Source organism: Mus pahari, chromosome 18, assembly GCF_900095145.1.
Source record: "Mus pahari chromosome 18, PAHARI_EIJ_v1.1, whole genome shotgun sequence".
NCBI classification, from domain to species: Eukaryota; Metazoa; Chordata; class Mammalia; order Rodentia; family Muridae; genus Mus; species Mus pahari.
Genome location: NC_034607.1, coordinates 35,283,089 through 35,301,947, shown reverse-complemented (window position 1 = coordinate 35,301,947; position 18,859 = coordinate 35,283,089). Strand labels below are relative to the sequence as shown.

Here is an 18,859-nt window from a genome sequence, read left to right as displayed (position 1 = left end):
ACACACACACACACACACACACACACACAGCTTGGTGGCCTGACTTACAGTGCAGATAGCCATCAAGTGTGGGTTCTGGATAAGTGACTGGTGTTGAATCTGGACTCTGGGTGAGTGGATGGTGATAACTCTGAATGCTTTGACAGGTCTAGCAGGGCTGTGCATGGACTGGCCTTAAGCTAAGCCTGGAGTTCATACTGGAAGCTCCGTGCTCACAGAGAGCTCAGGCAGAGGAGGCCTGGTCAGTTTGCAAAGTTAATATGACTGTCTTTTCCTAGATGGATAGATAGATGGATGGATAGATAGAAAGCATGGAACATAGGTTGGGTATCTTCAGGGAGCTGATGAAAGCCATGAAAGGCCACTGGCTAAGTCACTTTCCTGAGGAACTGGGGCAAGTGATAGCAGCTCTGAAGGAGGCTGACAGGGACTGTGAGAGCCCAGGACTTTGGTGAGTCTCAATCCTTCCCAGGCTGCCCTTTTAGCTGATAATATCCACTGTGACTATTTGATGGACAGACCTCCGAACAGAACTGAGCTATTGTGGAGTCTAACTGAAGGCACAGCTTGCCCATCTCTATAATATACACAGTCACATGTGTGACCCTCCTCAGGAGAGATGCAAAGGCTTTTGGGTGGAAAGATTGTAGCTCAGGGGAGCTCAGGGAAAGATCAGGGGGAGAGACTCCTACAATATACACAGTATTTCTTGGGATTAAAATTCCTGATAGATGTGTAGATTCCCAGGAGCCAACTCAGAAACAGGACAAGTGTGAGCAGCAGTGAAGAGCCTGCAGAGCAGAAGGCAAATGGGGGGGGGGGAGGGAAGCAAGCTGGTGTGGTCTCCTGGGATGGATTTGTGCTTCTGACAGCAGACAGCAGGGAGCCTGAAGTCCTGGTTCTCAGCTTGGCCACACATCACCATCTCCTGCAGAGCTTGCAGCCTGACTGAAACACAGACTCAGGCCATAGAGATCACAAATGAATGGAGCTGGACAGCGTCCAAGCGCTGGGCATTTATTTTCAAGGCTCAGCAAGATGCTGCTGTGTGGTAAGGGCTGGGACCACAAGACAAGGGCAAGCTGTAAAGGCCTGTCTGCCTGGACTCCTGAGCACATCTTTAGTAGGTAGGAGATCAGCTATAGCCTAATGGGAAGCATGAAGGCTGGGAGAGCGAGCTGTTGAGGGAGGAGAGGGCTTGTACAGAAGTCAGGTCCTCCACACCAGACAGGCTGAGAATGGAGAAAGGAAGCCAAGTCAAGCACAGGTTTCTCAGCCTTGGGGCTACTAAGTCCTTGGCACAGGCCCACTTCTTTTGTAGAGTGTGCTTCTGTGTATTGTGAGGCACTCCTTCAACTTCCTGGCCTCTAATCCCTAGCTGTGAATAGCAATTTTGTCTTCTACCTGTGACATCCAAAGAGATGTGTCCACAGGCTGCCAGAGGCCCCTGGAGTCTACTGCCAGAGGGATGCTGCCGTAGGAAGAATCACTAAATATCAGAGGCAGAAAATAGAATAGAAAAGGTTGACCAGGACTTGGTCCAAGATCTAAGCTTTGCTCTACTTCACTCATTCAGGGTCATTGTGTGGAAGGCATGCCAGTCATGGGCAGTGGCCTCCCATGCCAAACTGAAGTAGTTGCCCAAGACACAGTCTCTTATTCCTCGTGCCAAGAGCTTCTGCTCGCTGCAGAAGAGTGACAAGTTGATCTGATCATTTGCATATGTCACTGGGTCCCTCTGTGGTCAACACAAGGACTCCTCCTCCTCCTCCTCCTCCTCCTCCTNCTCCTCCTCCTCCTCCTCCTCCTCCTCCTTCTTCTTCTTCTTCTTCTTCTTCTTCTTCTTCTTCTTCTTCTTCTTCTTCTTCTTCTGTATAGTTAGCTCACCATCATAATAAACAACACATGAGGTTAACACATTAACATTACAGAGCCTGAGTTGCTGAGTGGTGACATCACCTGTTTTCCTGCCACTGGTACCTTTTTATGAGGGCTTGGGTGCCTTACTTTGGCTCTCTGCAGACAGAGGGTCCTCAGCACCCACCTCAGATGCTTTGCTTTTTGGAAAGGTCCCAATTACTTTTGATAGTAAAGACCAATGATGTGATCTCTACCATGAAAGAAGTCTGTCCAGATCTTGAAAATACCCAAAAGCCTTGCTTAGTATCCTTAGTGAATACTTACTGTCCCTAAAACTAAGTTCCACGTTGAATTTGAACAAAAAGCTTGTTTGGCCAGAGATTTTGCTAAGATTTTTTACACACAGAGAATAATACTGAAGGGCCTTCCTTTCATTCCCCTATTTAAAGATCCTTTCTCCTATTAACGTGTGATAAGATGCAGAACTGCTCAGAGAGTGAACACTCTCTGAAGGAGGAAACAGCTGTCATTTGCTACCCACCCTCTCCTCAAATGATGCCCACGAAGTGGGTTTACTTTTCAAGGCAACACATACCCTGTTGGAGCCTTGTAGGGGACCCAGGCTGTGGCCGGGCCTGGAGAATACCCATGCTGTAGGAAGATGCTATGTGAACTTGCGCCCTTGGTTCTGATACTGGGGGTGCATCCCCGGCTTGAAGGCTGCTCTGTGGACTTGTTCTGTTGTCAGTCATGGTTCTGGGGATCACTCTGGATGTAGGAACGGACAGGTGTCTGTCTCCCATGGCTTTGGGAGCACAGTGTTCTGTGCCCCAAACCCAGGTTTTATTTTGGAAGGACTCCGAGCAAGTTAATTGTAGGCATGAGACAGCAATATGGGAGACTAAGAAGGATGAGTGAGCCTGGGCTCTCCCACTGGCCTTCCACTTTATCCATCTCACGTTCCCCCATGACCTACTTTCCCTGGCTTCCTTCCTGGCACTCAGCATGCCTCCTTTCTGGGGTGGGCTGCTTCTTCTATCTTCCCAAATGACAGTGTTCCTCTCTTGCTGAGCCTGGAGATGTGAGCTGGATTGTACAGCCTGAAAATCCACCAGGGATCGTGTTTCCACTCTGACTCTAATTTTTTGTTTTTTTGTTTTTTAACAGTGGAGTTTATTTTCTCCCTTTTGAAGGGCCCAACTGCAGAAGGCTGCCATGCTTAGCCAGCAGCAGTATCCTGGATTTTTCAAAACACTGCCTCCGGTGTAAAGCCTGCTTTTAAAGTGACTGCCATCTTTTATAGTTAATGAACATTTAGGGAGCACTTGGTTGAGAGCAGGACAATTTATATGCTGTCCTTTAAGGAACATTTTAGAATAGAAGAGGTAAAAGCGACTGCATAGAGCCAAGCAAAACTGAGCTGTGCCTAGGATGGTAAATGCGGACTGTAGCCTGTGCATGGGGGACAGGAATTGTTCACTCATTCATTCACTCACTCACTCACTCACTCATTCACTCACTCATTCATTCACTCACTCATTCACTCACTCATTCATTCACTCACTCATTCATTCACTCACTCATTCATTCACTCACTCACTCATTCATTCACTCACTCACTCATTTACTCACTCATTCATTCACTCATTCATTCACTCACTCACTCATTCACTCACTCACTCATTCACTCACTCATTCATTCACTCACTCACTCACTCACTCACTCACTCATTCATTCACTCACTCACTCATTCATTCACTCATTCATTCACTCACTCACTCATTCATTCACTCACTCATTCATTCACTCACTCACTCACTCATTCATTCACTCACTCATTCACTCACTCATACATTCATTCATTCATTCATCCATTCACTCATTCATTCACTCATTTATTCATTTATCTACTCATTCATTCACTTATTCACTCACTCATTCTCACTCAGACCTTGTTCACACACCTATTCTGAATAAGAAGATTTACCGTGAAGACGTACAAAACTATATTTAAAATACCCTAAAATATTTCACTCCTTGATCTTATAAGCTTGTACTCTTACACAGACTATGTGCCTGTTACTGAGTAAGAAATACGAAATATGCTTCTACCGATGACAACTCACTGTGTTCTCACATCCTCACCTCTCATGCAGTGTTACAAAGCAATAGCATTCATGACACATAATGTATTACCATGTGTTCTTGCCTGTCATTTCATAGCCACTAAACCCACTTCACAGCCTCCCCATGCTTTGTAAACAGTGCCTGTGAGAGAGACAGCAACAGTGACAAAAGGAGATAAAGCCAGTTCCCAGCTCTGTGGAGAGTGACAAAGAGCTTGAGCTGGCTTCTCTTCACAGGTAGCATTAGATGGAGCAGAGGTCTGCCTCCCAGGCCAGGACGGAGACAAAGAGAATATTTTCTCTCTCCAGCTTCTGCTATAGATACCCCTTTACTAGGTAGGTCTCGCTGAATGACATTCAATCCTGGAGGCCTGAGCTCATTGCAGCACACCTTGTCCCCTGCGGGGGAGTCCCCTTGGCTTCCCTTTAACATGTCCACTGCTAACAAACCCTAGAAACAGCTCTCTCAATCCATGTCAAATCTGAGCTGCTTTCAAATAATACCTCCTTAGTTACCATTCTTGTGGTGGTGTCCAGAGCAGCCTCACACCCTGTTGGCAATGGTACCCACTGATAATGGCACTCACCGAATGCCTCCTAGGCCCCCATGTAGATTCGGGGAGACAGCTACCTTATTCGCAAAGATACAGAACACATCATAAGCCCCACATTTAAAAAAATCCTTCAAAGATCATCCTTGAGGGTATATTTCAGTGTTGGGGAAATGTGCATGGTGATGAGGGACACAGAAATAAGTCTCAGGTGTTCTTGTTCTCAAGTGCATCCTATTAGATGACAAGGCTTGGCTTAGGGAATAATGAGAAGAGCATCCCTGGAACACATCCCCACATGGAAAGTGTGGTTACAGGGCATCAGGAGGAGTCAGGAGCAGGGGTACTTGATACAAGACACTTGGCCTCTCTGTGGTTTTTTGTTAATCTAAAGGCCCCAATGTCTCTTCCTGCAGTAAAGGGCTGAGAATATACATGATCTATGAGAGAGAATTCAGGAACAGAAAATCCCCTCCTAATCAGTAGGTTATTCGTCTTTTTGCATCTTCTTTTGAGAAACCTTCAGTCTTAATGAGAGGGAGCAGTCCCTCCCCTCTGTCACCTTCAACCTCTCACCTTTAAGCTCATTAAATGTTTACTTGAACACAGCAGAATCTCCTGCCCTGTCAGTCACTTGCCTAGTACTTCATGGTCCGGCCAGGGGCTCCTGGTCTTCTTACACACATCTTCCCAAGAAGGAAATAAAAGCACGTCCCCCTCCATTGTAAGAAACACTCATTGTGCGCAGGCTTGCAGATCAGCCATCTGACTCCCTAGTCCCTGGACTGACAGTCTTAGCACTGTACAGTTTGTTTCTTAGATAGGAAAACAACTCAGAAGATCCTGAAGGCCTGAGACGTTCCTCAGTAAGCAAGGAAAACGTTGTGTGTGGGCCCATGACTTGCGTCCTCTCGGAGCCTTTGTCTCACGGACTATTGACCCCTGCGTAAGTCTACCTTCCTGGGAGCCTTCTTGACCCTCAGGTGACCCCATTCTCAGTTCCTGGTTCCTCAGAGCCCATCTCTGGGTATTGTGCTTTTGGAAAGCACTCTTCCTATAGCCTTTTAATGGGCACGGCTTGCTGTCTGTTACTATATCAGGCCATGGAATCTCACCTCTAATTCTTCATGTCCCTTTGGAAGATCCCATACTGTTTCCTTATTGCCACACCGGTCCTTCTCCTGATGGCACCATGGTTCCCCATTCTTTAAGAGATACTCCTTGGCCTTGCATATCTCACAGCCTATCATCCTAATCAATCACTGAACTGCTTAGTCTGACACTATAAAAGGAGTCACATTTGGCTCACTTTCTTCTTCTTCCTTTTTTTTTTTTTTTTTTTTTTTTTTTTTTTTTTTTTTTTTTTTTTTTTGTTGTCTCGTCTACTTCCCGTGCACTGAGTTTGACTTTCAAATAACCACTAAAGTCAGATGTTTTTGCACCACGCAACTCAGCCCAGACCCCCTGCCTTTCTTGGGGCCGCTGGTAACATAATGGGTTGGCTTTTCTCTCTTTCTCTGAAGAAAATCATTCCCATCTCTCTGAGACCCCATGCTCAGAAAGCAACTTTCTGCTCAAGAACCAAGTAGACCCCAGCTGCTGACTGAGCCATGGCCGTCCTGTCTACATGCCATTCCATGCAGCTGCCCTTCTCTGTCCCGGGTTAGCTATCTCTACACCCAGTGTGTGCACAGTGGGAAAATGTCAGCCTCGGGGCCTGTCACTGACTATGTGGCCCTCAGAAAGTCAATTAGTCTGAGGGCATCTCAATGTCTTCATCTGTCAAGTGCGTAGAATAAGACTTTGTGTTTTGTCACTGTTACCCTAATATATACTATTGGCCATGTGAGGGGTCGTGAGCTAAGAGTTCATAGAGACAGGAGGGGCCAACTCCAGCCTTCCTTTTCAATGCTGAGAACACGGAATGCCTAACTTAGAAGTCATTAGGAGCTACATGTCACTTAGAGCTCCTCACTTCTTCAGTGCCCTTTCAGGTATGATTTCATCATAAACAGGTTTTAATTCAGTTGGCTTTTTGGTCATGAACCCACATTGCAGACTAGCACAATTCCCCAAAGAGGAACAGACTCAAATCCTCTCTTAGGAACAGGATCTTGCTCTTTCATTCTCCCCTGTATTCTCTAGCCCATTGACTAGACACTCTACTACTGTGACAATATGGACCCACCCTCCACAGCATGGATGAGAGGTGGGTAGGGAGATATAGCATGCTGAGGAACAGTGGCAGCTCCCTTTTCCTCTTACTGGGGGAACCTGGGTAAAATGGAATTCCAGGCTCAACACAGGTCTCTGTGGGGTCTGGCAGAGGGTCTGCTTCATGCTTCCGAGTCTGCACCATCTCAGTGCAAGGGTCTTAGAACGAAAAACTTAACCCATTCCAAGGGAAGATGACTGGTGTAGGCTCTTGGCGAACAGTTTGGAGCTAATTTAACTCCAGATCTAGCTTAAGTCGTGTCCAGGGTTTCCTACATTGAAAGACTGTTAACTAGGACTAGCTAGTGAAGTGATATCTTTGTCAGTCAAACAATATACACCCCCTTAAAATGAACATGTTAAAACAGGAGACACTACTTCAATACAGTAGTCAGCAGAGATGCTTAACTGACCCATACCAAAAAGCAAAGAGGTAAGGCATGGCTATATTAAAAACCAATATTGAAAAAATCTTAACCTGGCTTTCCCCAATGTAAAACACCTTACCTGTTGTTGTAACATGTCCACTGAAAATCAACTAGAGGTTTACCTGGTGATCTTGTAGCATGGAGGAAGAATGCATTGAGGCAGACACTGCCTCTGGAGAAGAGCGCACAGGATTCCTAGCATGTCGGGGGCAGTACACCCCAAGAGAAGAGGTTTCTAAGCACAGGAGCTTAGATACCCGGGCTCCTCCAATCAGAGCAGGGCTGTGGATCTGAAGGATCAGTTGCTCTGCTCTACTTAGCATGGGGATGATAACAAGACACAGGTGTGGGCACTAAGGTAAGAGTGAAGGGAGAAACAGCAAGCAGGCAGACAGTGGGATTTCCCAGATTCCTCAAAGGCATGCTTATCTTCCTGCTCAGATTTGAAGTTTAAGCTCTGCGCAGAAGACACACAACCTGAGATGTGCATGGGGACCTTTTCCCGGACATTAGAAGACGCCAGCATTCAGCTTGTTTCACTCCAGCATTCCCCCCCACCCCCACCCTACCTCTGGCTCCTCTCACCTCATCCACTGTCCATCTGGCCACTCGACTGGCTTGGATGTCAGCCACACCCGGAAGCAGCTTGCAGTGCTGCTCCCTGCTGAGGGGGATGTCTCGGAAAGGGTGGGCAGACGTGGATGTCATGGAGAGCGACTGGTGAAGCATCTGCTGCACCTGCGCAGCGGAGAACTCTGCAAGAGAGAGTAACACGGGGGTGAGCAGGGCACGGACACTAGAGGCCAGTGTGTGAGGTGCACGCCCAGCCATTGCTGTTAGGAGAGTCCCCAGGCATAGCCTGTACCACTAAAGTGACAGACCAGGAGGTGTGTAAAAGTCAGAATGTAAAACCTATATGTATCTGACTGTTATCCACATTCAAATATCTCTACAGGGTTCTGCTTGGCTGCAAGTGAAGTGCCAGGCTGTCCCTAGCTTTCCCCTCCTTACACCAAGAGTCAGATGAACCACAGAGCCATGCAGAATGTGAACATGACGCAGACAGGTGTACTGAACCACCAGGGATAGATATGTACACAAAGAGCAATTTTCTTCTAGAAGCCACTTCCGACATCAATAAAGACAGAATGAGTCCAGGTTCATGTCCAACTCCCTAAATGCCCTTGTGATACCGAATATAGTGTTCAAGTGATCCCATGAGAATATGTGTGACGTCAGCTGATGCTGGTAGAGTTCTAGCAGTGTGGAGTGACCTCAGATGGAGCAACACAAGGGCCAGGCATCCAGGGAGACAAGCATCAGTTAAGATGCAATGTCTCAGCTCAGACATCCATCAGTGGCACCTTCTCTATAAGTAGAAACTCTGATGGGCCCCCATTCTAAGGGACAAGGGACAATGGCTGCAGCTTGTCCAAGACTGGCTGGGACCCATCAAATCTGGAGGCTCTTTAGCCTCATATTCTTCAACACTGTCACACTAGTGGGTTTCTCCTTTTAGAACTTTAGTCAGGCCTTGTAGATCAGGCATGCAATCTTAACATCAGGACACGAATGGGAGCAGAAGTATATTATGTGTGACTGATATTGGCTACATAGGGAGTTCTTGGCCAGCCTTGGACTACATAAGAAGAATCTATCTCAGACAACAAAACAAAGTGTCTTTACTTTTATGCTCTACCCAAACAGTTAAGGTGGGACTTGGGATAGGTTAGGGCAGGAGCGGTCCTTAGGGTGCTGAGGAGATACAGCTACTGCTCAGGTGTTCAGTCAGTCAAGCAAATGCCTTTCAAACAGGAGAGCTTGATTTCCAGAACTCACATAAATGAGCTTGCCCCGGTAGCACGTGCTTGTAGTCACTGTGCTGGGGACATGGGGATAGGAGATCACTGTGCTTCACTGCTCGGCCTACCCAGCACAGTTGGTGTGAACTCCATCTCAAAGGAGGTGGGCAGTGTTTGAAGATGATGTTTCAGGTTGTTGTCTTATCTCCATGTACACACACACACACACACACACACACACACACACACACCTGAGTATACCACATCAGCAAACACATAAACATACGCACATGCTCACAAACCTTCAACACATGAACAGACACTTACAGATAGATGAACACATACACACATGCAATGTGCACTACATTAGCACATACATATACACATGTGAACCTGCATATACACGAATACATACATGTATATTAGAGACAGATGTCTGATGAAATGGTCTTGTATCTCCAAATGGACAAAAGAGCAAAAACATAAAAAAATGTAAGCACAAACCTCTGCCCCTATAATGACACCCTTGAAGATGCTTTTAGTATGCATTAGCTAACTAAAAATCTACTGAGACTCACACATTAAAAGACAGATCACAATAGATATGTTACACTCCATCTGAAAGCCTTCGTTCCTAATGCGAGTGGCAGGTTAAGCAGAAGGAGCTACATACCTGAAAGCTCATTATTGTGGTTTCATGTCTTACATTCCGTTAAGATTCTTGAAAATCATTATGCAAATATTTCCACCTCATAATTACAGTTTTTAGTATAGGAAGCTGACCTGGACTTCACGTGGCCACTCACGTACCTGTTCGTACTCAGGAAGGCTCTAAATGGTGAGTGAGCTGTCCATCACTGGGCTCTTGTGTATAGTGCAGCTCTTATGGACTAGAACAGACATCCTCATATTTACTAATGCTTGCTGTCTGCCCAGATAAAAAGACAGCAAAATTGCAGGCTTCTTCCTGATTCTTATGCTCCAGTTGCAGCCAGAGGCAAATTCATCTCTAACTGCTGATTGTCCAAGCTGACCTTTTTAGTATGTAAATAGGTTATCTCTCTTCATGTAGTTCAGCCGAACAGTATGTTCAGCTGCAGGTTCTGATGGGACACTTCACACCTCCTTGGAAAAGGCCAGTATGTTGACAAATGTGAATGTTCTTTAATGGAGTTGTCTGGTGGCATAAGACCATGTAAAAAAGGAAGGCCTTGAAGCCATTGGCATTAAGGGTCAATGTGGAGTTGTAGTAATGTAGCTGACACAGATCTGCCTGGGAAACCAAGAGCTAAAACTCCTTCTTTGGGATTCAGACTACAGCCAAAGACCAAACCCTGGCTTCTCCCTCCCCCAGCCAGGAGATTAGAATTGGGTTGTTTTGCCAAATAGAATGGACTTAAACAAATATGTATCTCAAACGAATGTGAATCTCATTATTCATCAACTGAGTAGATTGACCAGGAACCATTTCTAATACACAGAAGACTCTGAAATGACACAGCGATTCTTATATTTGGAAGGTACAAAGAAACAAAATTTTCGTGATTAGATTTTTTTTTTTGTGTGTGTGTTTCACAAATAAACGCAGGAGGCATTTAAAATGGAAAAGAATCTGTGTGTTTCCAAGGAAGGGTATTTTTGAACACTTCAGCTTTGGAAGTAGCTGTGCGTCGGGAGTAGGAGGCTTAGTCTTGGAAGCACACCTAAGGTGTGGCTGATGGTACCCGCACAGTACTAGGGTTTCTTAGCCCACTGATGGCCACTGTCAGGTTGGTTCTGGTCTTTGGAAAGTGAAGGAGAGTCACTTTAATTAGGAGAAAAGATGGCCCTGACTTAAGAAGGTGGAGTGTGCCAGCTCTTCGTGATACCCTTGGTGTTGTCTGTTAATTGAGAATAAGACAGTATGCCTTTATCAAACCCAGACACGACTCATCTGAAGATCAGTGGTATTTGCGCTACATATTTAGTTTAAATGCTCATGAAAACTGGGAATAATGTGAGGTTATTATTATTATGTGAGTTATTTAATATGTGAGATTATTATTATAACAGGAGGCCCTATCATGAACAGTGGGGAAATGCCTACAACCTGTGGGGTGGGCAGTTTTTAATCCAGAGTCCAGCATTTCTACTGGGGTAGAGCTGTGCTTGTTGAGGTACAACCTCAGCTCTGAAGGATGTTTGCTGGATCTGTTACATGCCAAACAATATCATTTTCCCTTCCTACTATCAAGTTTGCATCATAAGCAAAGAACTTTTTTATATTTTATCTTTTTACTAATTCCTATGTATCCAGGGTTTTTATAATACCTAAATGGGGTGATAATAGAATTATTGCCCCTTCGAGCTACTGTGATTAGAACAGATGTCGGTGTACAATGAATACTCGGCCCATGTCAGGATTCACGTTATTGTAATAAGGCATGATGTGGTTGTAATAGTAAATACGGAGACACATAATGTCCCAAAGCCAATTTGCTTTGAACCCCCCCCCCCGAAGGCAAAAACCCTTTCACATTCAGAACTGTGAAAGCTGTGTTGAGTTGTTCACACCTATTTGAACTTGGGAACAACAGTGTGGTCATCCTCGACATGGAGGGAAACATGGTAGTAGCTGCCATCAAGGTAGAATGGGACATTTGTTCCCCCAGGCAGACTGGAACGGATGGATGGCAACCATCCTGACTTTACTAATAACGCACTTGGCTTACGGTTTGGGGGATCATGTGACCCTTGACAGACTCTTAAAGCCAGGGTGATGTGCATTATCTTAAATTCTGTGCCTAAAGTTAAAGGGTTTTTTTTGGGGGGGGGGGAGGGGAGTCCACTTAAAACTTGTTTTCAAGATGTGAACATACTGATTTTTACTTTTCCTGAGCCAAGGGTGCTTGCCTCACGACAGGGACTCCATAGCCGTCTCTTAGGACTTGAGAGATCATAAGGCACTGTTGGGAATACGAACAGTCAGGTTGCTTATAGCTGCACTTCTGATGCCAATGAGCCAGATAGTTCATCCACCACGACCACACAAGAATCTCATGGAGCTAAAAAGTTCTGATTATTGTGTCTATTGTTATTTTTATTGTGTCTATTGTCTGATCCATTAGTAAATACTCCTGAGTTTCCATGTGCCTATGATAATCTAAAGAGTTTACATGTATAGCTTGGAGTCTATCAGGTTCTACAACACAGCTTAGATATATAGTGAGGCTAGCTCAGCTGGAAGAGGTCAAGTACACTCTGGGATGGGTGCCCAATGATGAGATTACTAACCCATGCAATGTCCAGAATTGATCTGTCATTAATCAGCACATGTAAGGCCCTGTCCTCCTCAATGCAAAAAGCAGCCAACCGTTCTATCTAGAGTCATTTTGGGCATTACCATGAAGACAGCTGAAAGGCTCATTTGCCTGCTTCATCCAAGGGATAGGGCATCCTGGATGTTCCCAGCAATCATGGCTGAGACCTGGGCTGCATGCCAGTGGCACAGTCTCATACAGTAGCTGCTCCTACCAGCTCCCCAGGAAACCAGGAAATTTCAGCCTGCGAAAGCAGCCTCCTGTAAGAGGTCTCAGCATTCCAATTAATCAGAATGTCCTCTGTCCCAGAAACTGAAATGCATGTGTGATACTGGCTTAGCCTCGAACGCCAGCAGGTAAGAGACAACGATCAAACCTATCTCTGGTTTCATGAAGCCTTCACCTTAAGGAAACAGCGAGCCTAATCCTCATTGTCGTCCCTGTCGTGGCTGTTTCTGGAAAACTTTGGAAAAACTCTTTGCATCTCCCCTTTCTTTTTCAAGTTGGTATTCAGTTTTAGAAATATCTATAATGATGTGTTTGATGATTTTGTAAAGTCACTCAAAGATTTGGAACACTCTCAGGTTTCCCAGACGAATCCATTCAGCTCCCTATCTCACCTCAGGATCCAAATGGGCTCTGGCCCAGAGAGCCAAAGACCTGGCTGTATTCTCGGCTCTACAGAACCATGAAGAGAGGAGCTTTCTACTGAAGGATGCGGAGACATTAGCTATCCTACAGAGATAGCAACTATTGCCCTGGGAGAGACCGAGTCTCAGAAAACTGTAATCCAGGGGGGCTTTTATTCCCCAAGAATCCAAGGGATGCCTATACTGGCCAGTTGTGGGTGGCATGTGATGTGGGGACCCTCTTGTGGGAGGCTCCACAGGCTCATGACACAGAACATAGTATGTTTTAGTCCCAACTTTGAAGACTTGCTTATCTTAAAAAAAAAAAAAATCCAGAGTCCAAGGATTTTAATTCATTTGAAAATAGCTTGAAAGTAGGTCCCCACTTTCTCCTCAGCCCCTCTCGATTACCCTTCCCACTTCTGCTGTACTCCCACAGGAGGAAGAGAAGTCCTTTATGGAAATGTTCATTTAAAAATATGGCTGTTTCTTCACAAAAGCTTCACACAACAAATCTGAAGCAAGTGAGTCATAAGTGGTAAAGGCATGGCTGGGTCTCGGGCTATTTTTAATTCCCCGAAACAGAGACCCACTTCACAAGTAACCATTTCGTCAGCAAGAGAGGGACCAATCCTAGCATGTTCTGTGCTCCACAAAGAGGAAATAAAAAAAAAAAAAACCCTAAAGTTGCAATTGGCCCTACAATACAATTACATGCATTTCCCATCCAGCATATAATCTGAGAGAGTCCCTGCCCCCCCACCCCCACCCCCATCTCTGTGACACTGACTGGGAGTTGCTGTTTATGGCACTGTGCTCCCTTGGGAACTGCTGCTGGCAGGGAGAGAGGTGACATGCTGGGCTGGCTTCTCTCTCTGAAGATGGCCCGTGGTTCATATTTGCTAGTCCATCTTCTCTTCCATTTCTTCGCTTGCTTTGTTGTTCAGCACAAAAGGGGAAAAGAGAGCAAGAGAGACACAAACATGATCCTCAAGACAATGGACTGTGTGGGAGAGGGCGCTTGGCAAGCATGGTCCTTAGTGGGGTGGGTACTCAGCACAGGTTGTTTCCTGCGTGCCCATTGAAGTGACTCAGACATTCCTCAGGCTGTTCCTGTGTAGAATGCAAATGATGCTGTGTCCACCTAGGCTAGGCGGTGCCTTGAAGTTGTAGCTGTCAATCTCCCCCTCACCACAGGTTACTTCATTGTAGTTGGTTTCATATCAATGTGACTGGTGAAGGACAGAAAGTCCATGGGGTTTTATAGGTTTTTCCACAGGGCTACCAAGAGAACCAGAAGCTGGGTCCTGCCTGACACAGTAGTCATGTGGCTTTAGAACATTTACAATGTGGAGTACAATGAGCTGTGCTATAGCGTGTCCCGGATTTTGATGACGTGGTATAAAAAGAACATGAATATTACACAGTGGAGTATTACTTGGTTATGAAAGACAAAGACAGCATGAATTTGGCAGACAAAGGGATGGAACTAGAAATTGTCATCCTGAGTGAGGTAACCCAGATTCGAAAGGATATGTGTGGTATGTACACACTTCTGAGTGGATATTAGCCATAAAGTACAGGATAACCATGCTATAATCCACAGACCCAAAGAAGCCAAATAACAAGGAGGGCCCAAGGGGTGCTTGAATCTCACTCAGAAGGGGGAATAAAATAGATATTGGAAGTAAACGGAGGGAGGGATCTGGGAGGGAGAGACAAGAGGGAGGGGAGTGGGAGAGGGGGATCAGGTGTAGGGAACGCAGAGGAGAGAGAAGAGAAGTTGTACATGGGGGAGGCATCTCTAAGATTTGCCAGAGACCTGGGGTTGGGGAGCACCCCACAGTGTCTATGGCGTCAACGCTATCTGAGACTCCTAGTAGTAGGGGACATGGATGCTAAAGTGACCACTTTCTATAGCCAGGCAGGACTCCCAGTGGAGGGATAAGAACAGCAACCCACTCAAAATGTAATGTGTCCTACCTACTAGATGTGCCAGTACAAAGATAGAGCAGAGACTGAGGGAATGCTTAACCAGTCACTGGCCCAAATTGAGACCTGTCCTATGGGTGAGAACCAATCCCTAACACTATTAATGATATTCTGTTAGGCTTGCAGATAGGAGTCTAGCATAACTGTAATCTGAGAGGCTCCACCCACCAACTAATGGAAACAGATGCAGAGACCCACAGCCAAACATTAGAGGGAGCTTGGGGAGTCTTGTGGAGGAGCTGGAGGAAAGACTGAGGGACCAGAAGAAGACAGGGATTCTAGTCAATTAACTTGGACCTTCTGGGGCTCCCAGAGACTGAACCACCAACAAAAGATCAAGCATGGAGTGGACCTACCCACCTTCCCACATACATATATAGCAGATAGATAACTTGCTCTTCATGCAGGTCCCCCAAACAACTGGAGTGGGGACTGTCTTGGTTAGGGTTTCCATTGCTGTGAAGAGACTCCATGACTAAGGCAACTCTTATAAGGACTTCATTTAATTGGAGCTGGCTTGCAGGTTCAGAGGTTCAGTCCATGATCATCAAGGAGGGAACATGGCAGCCTCCAGGCAGGCATGCTGAAGGAGGCCAGGAGCAGACTGGCTCCTATGTGGCTAGGAGTAGAGTCTCTAAAGTCCAGCCCACAAGGTCATACTTTCTCTAACAAGGTCACACCTCCTAATAGTGCAATCCTCTGGGCCAAGCATATTCAAACCATCACAGAAGCTGACCGTTAATCTGTTGCTTGCCTATGCATCCCACTCCCCTAACTGGGGAGCCTTGTCTGGCTTCAGTGAGAGAAGATGCACCTAGTCCTGAAGTGATTTGATGTGCATGGCAGAGGGTGTGTGACACCCAGGGGGTTCCCCCTTCTCCAAAGAGAAGGGGAGGGGAGAATGGGAGGATCTGTGTGAGGAGGGACTGGTAGGAGGGGGCAGATCTTAGGATACAAAGTGAGTAAACATGTATTCTTTTAAAATATCTTTGTTTAGATACTGTAATGGTAATTTGGCAACGTTGATTTAAATGTAATACTCTGCTAAAATAAATTTGACTTATTTCTTTAAACGTGATCAACTACTGCTCTCTTTTTATGGGGCGGTTCAAGTGTGACGATTGATGAGACGTGGCTTCTGTTGAGACCTGGTTTGACCAGGGAGAGAAAGAGAATGATGTTCTTCTTGTTGTACTGATGACTGTCCTTTGAGGTGGCCTGTCTTCCTCCCCAGCCCCAGCTGAAAAAATAGTGGAAGAGAGGGAAACCTAAGGCTATCGACATCCCAGAGGGGGAAAGTGCTGGAGACAGATTGCCAGAGTTCTTGTCTTGGCTGCAAGGCTGAGCGAAGCATTTCTCTGGCACACAGCGGATAATGACTTTAGGTTAATGAAATGTCGATTGCATAGTTTAAGAAAGTAGCATTTTTTTTTCCTACTAACTGTATTACTCAGGGTTCTCTAGAGTTACAGAACTTATGGAATGTCTCTACATATGAAGGGAATTTATTGTAATGAACTATATAGTCTGTAGTCCAACTAACCCAACAATGGGCCGCTGTAAAAGGGAAGTCCAAGAATCGAGTAGTTGCTCAGTCCCACGAGAGTAGGTGTTTCAGCTGCTCTTCTCTATAAGCTGAAATCCCGAAGAAGTAGGTTCCAACAGATGTGCTGGCAAGTAAGAGCAAACGGGGGAAGGAGAGTCACTCTCCCTTTTTCCAATGTCCTTCTAGGAAAAGGTATGGCCCAGGTTAAAGGTGTGTACCACCATGCCTGAATTGGGAAACTTGCTCTGTCCCAGGCTGGCCTTGAACTCAGAGATCTGCTTGCCTTGGGATTAAAGGTGTGTCCCACCTTGCCTGGGCCAAAGCTTTGCATGGCCACTATGCCTCAAGGTCTGGATCAAAAGCGCGTGTCATCCTAAGTCAAGATCCAGGTCGGAAGCCTGTGTCTTCCTGCCTTGAGACCAGGATCACAGGTGTGCCCTCTGTTTCTGGATAGTAAGTAGTTCTGTAGTTCATTCCAGATGTAATCAAGTTGACAAGCAGGAGTAGCCATCACACTGACTATTACAAAGAAAATGTGTCTTGGCAAACTAGGTTAGGGACCAGTCAGATTTAGAGCTGCTTCTTCCGAGTCTTTCACCCCACACCCAAACCACAAATAAGAGAGGCTGGGCAACTCTACTGCCTTGCATCCATCCTGGATCCTGAGGACCGGAAGAAGCATGTTAGAGAAGGCATACTTTCCTGTCTCCGGTCCTGTCTCCATTTCCCAGAATCCCTCCTCAGCCAGCCTGAAAGAACTCAGCCTACGTGAGGCTCCAGCCTGTACCATTACAGTTCTGCTCCCACCTCAGTCTCGCAATCTGAGGGAGAAGGGGATGCCAGGCTCATGCCTCACTCCTGGTAGGCTTTTTCTCACTAAACAAAGGAAATTCCCGACATTGACCTAGCTCGCGAAGGAGCCTAGCAGCAATGTCTCTGAAGAACCGTCGCTCCTGATGGGTAACATCTACAGCTAGTCAGGGAGACCTCCTGTGCAGGGGCCCAGCTCTGCACCGTGCCCCTGCAGTACCAGGCTGTACAGAGACTCCCGTCAGAGCCCACTCCCACTCATCTCTGTCTCTTCGCCAGCTCTGAGGGAATGTAAGCCTGTTTTCTCTCTCCTCCAGAGGCTGCCACCAAACTGTCTGACATGTGGGACACAGCCTTCCTGGCATCCCTTGTTCCCTCCACGCAAGCTCCTTCGAAGAGACTTACTGCCAAACCTGGCTGAATCCTGATGGAGCCAGCCACTCAAAACAGAGGAGGTGTCACAGTGAACTAACTAGAGGAGCAGGTTAAGGCTCTGGGCGTTCAGCTTCAATTCTTGAGGGTAGAGTTCCAATTGTTTCTTTCTATTTTCTTTTAGCAAATAACCTTTAAGGAGGTACCCAGTCCCAGGGTGTCTATCCCCAGCTTCTTAGATGCAGAGGCCTGGAGTTGTTCCAGCTCAGGCCTCTCCAGCTTTTTCTTTGTTGGGTTGTAACTGCTGCCTGCCCAGGTAGCCGGACATGGGGGTCACTGGCTACCTAGTTTATGCTTTTGTCTTTTCTAGTGGTGTATATGTTCAGGGCTGCCGAAGAAGTCTGTGGAATGTCACAGACATGACATGGTGACAACAGTCCAGGTGCCCAACTACTCAATGTTACTGTTGAACCATCTGAAGAGTTTTGTTGCACAGGCAAACAGGGCAGAGCAAATGCTCGTGGGCCAAGCCAGCAAAACTGGTGGATCTCCATCCTGTGTGCTCTCTCATTTGCAAGGACACTCATTACTGAAAAGGCCAGGGATTATTTATGATGTGAAATCAAACTCATCCCTCAATTCACTATTGGAGAAAAAGATAGCCCTTCATCATAATTTTTAAAAAACAACACAGGAAAAATTCCACATCAAATTTTTGATGTTACTCATCCAAGAAGACTTTGGCACGATATATTTTCTGATGGCCAAAGGCTGACCTTTTAGTTTAATATCTGCTTTGCACAGCTTAAGGCATTCTTAATTAGCTTCTTTGAATACTACAATCCAATTGCCCAGCATGTATTTATGTATCTTCTGTAACATCAGTCTTCTTTGTGCACAGAGGTGAGAGTATAATTGAATAATCCCCGGTGCCAACTTGATGTGTGAACCAGTGTGGCTCTTCTTACATAGTTACTCTCCTCACTGGTGACTTCCTACCCAGATCCATGCCTCCCAGGGAGGAGGAGCAAGCTGTGCTTCCTGCATCCATAGGTCTGAACAGTTTCACTGTCTGACACATCTATAACAGTACTTTGGTGGAGTGTGGTAGCCGTGAAATGCCAACTGGAGTTGAGCAAGCATGGCAGAGATTGGGGCTCAGGATCTGCATACTGTGACACTCTTTAACCTGTTTGTCTGACGGTGAGTCTCACATAATCCCGTCTAAA

At 46.1% G+C, this 18,859-nt stretch overlaps 1 protein-coding gene across 1 annotated transcript in view; it reads right to left on the bottom strand.

The window, feature by feature from the left end:
* L3mbtl4 (L3MBTL histone methyl-lysine binding protein 4) overlaps positions 1-18,859 on the bottom strand; it is a 424,085-nt gene that overhangs the window by 5,081 nt on the left and 400,145 nt on the right. Inside the window, exon 18 of the mRNA XM_021218018.2 lies at positions 7,766-7,935. Within this exon, the coding sequence (XP_021073677.1) occupies positions 7,766-7,935 (170 nt within the window). The remainder of the gene's footprint in view (positions 1-7,765; positions 7,936-18,859) is intronic.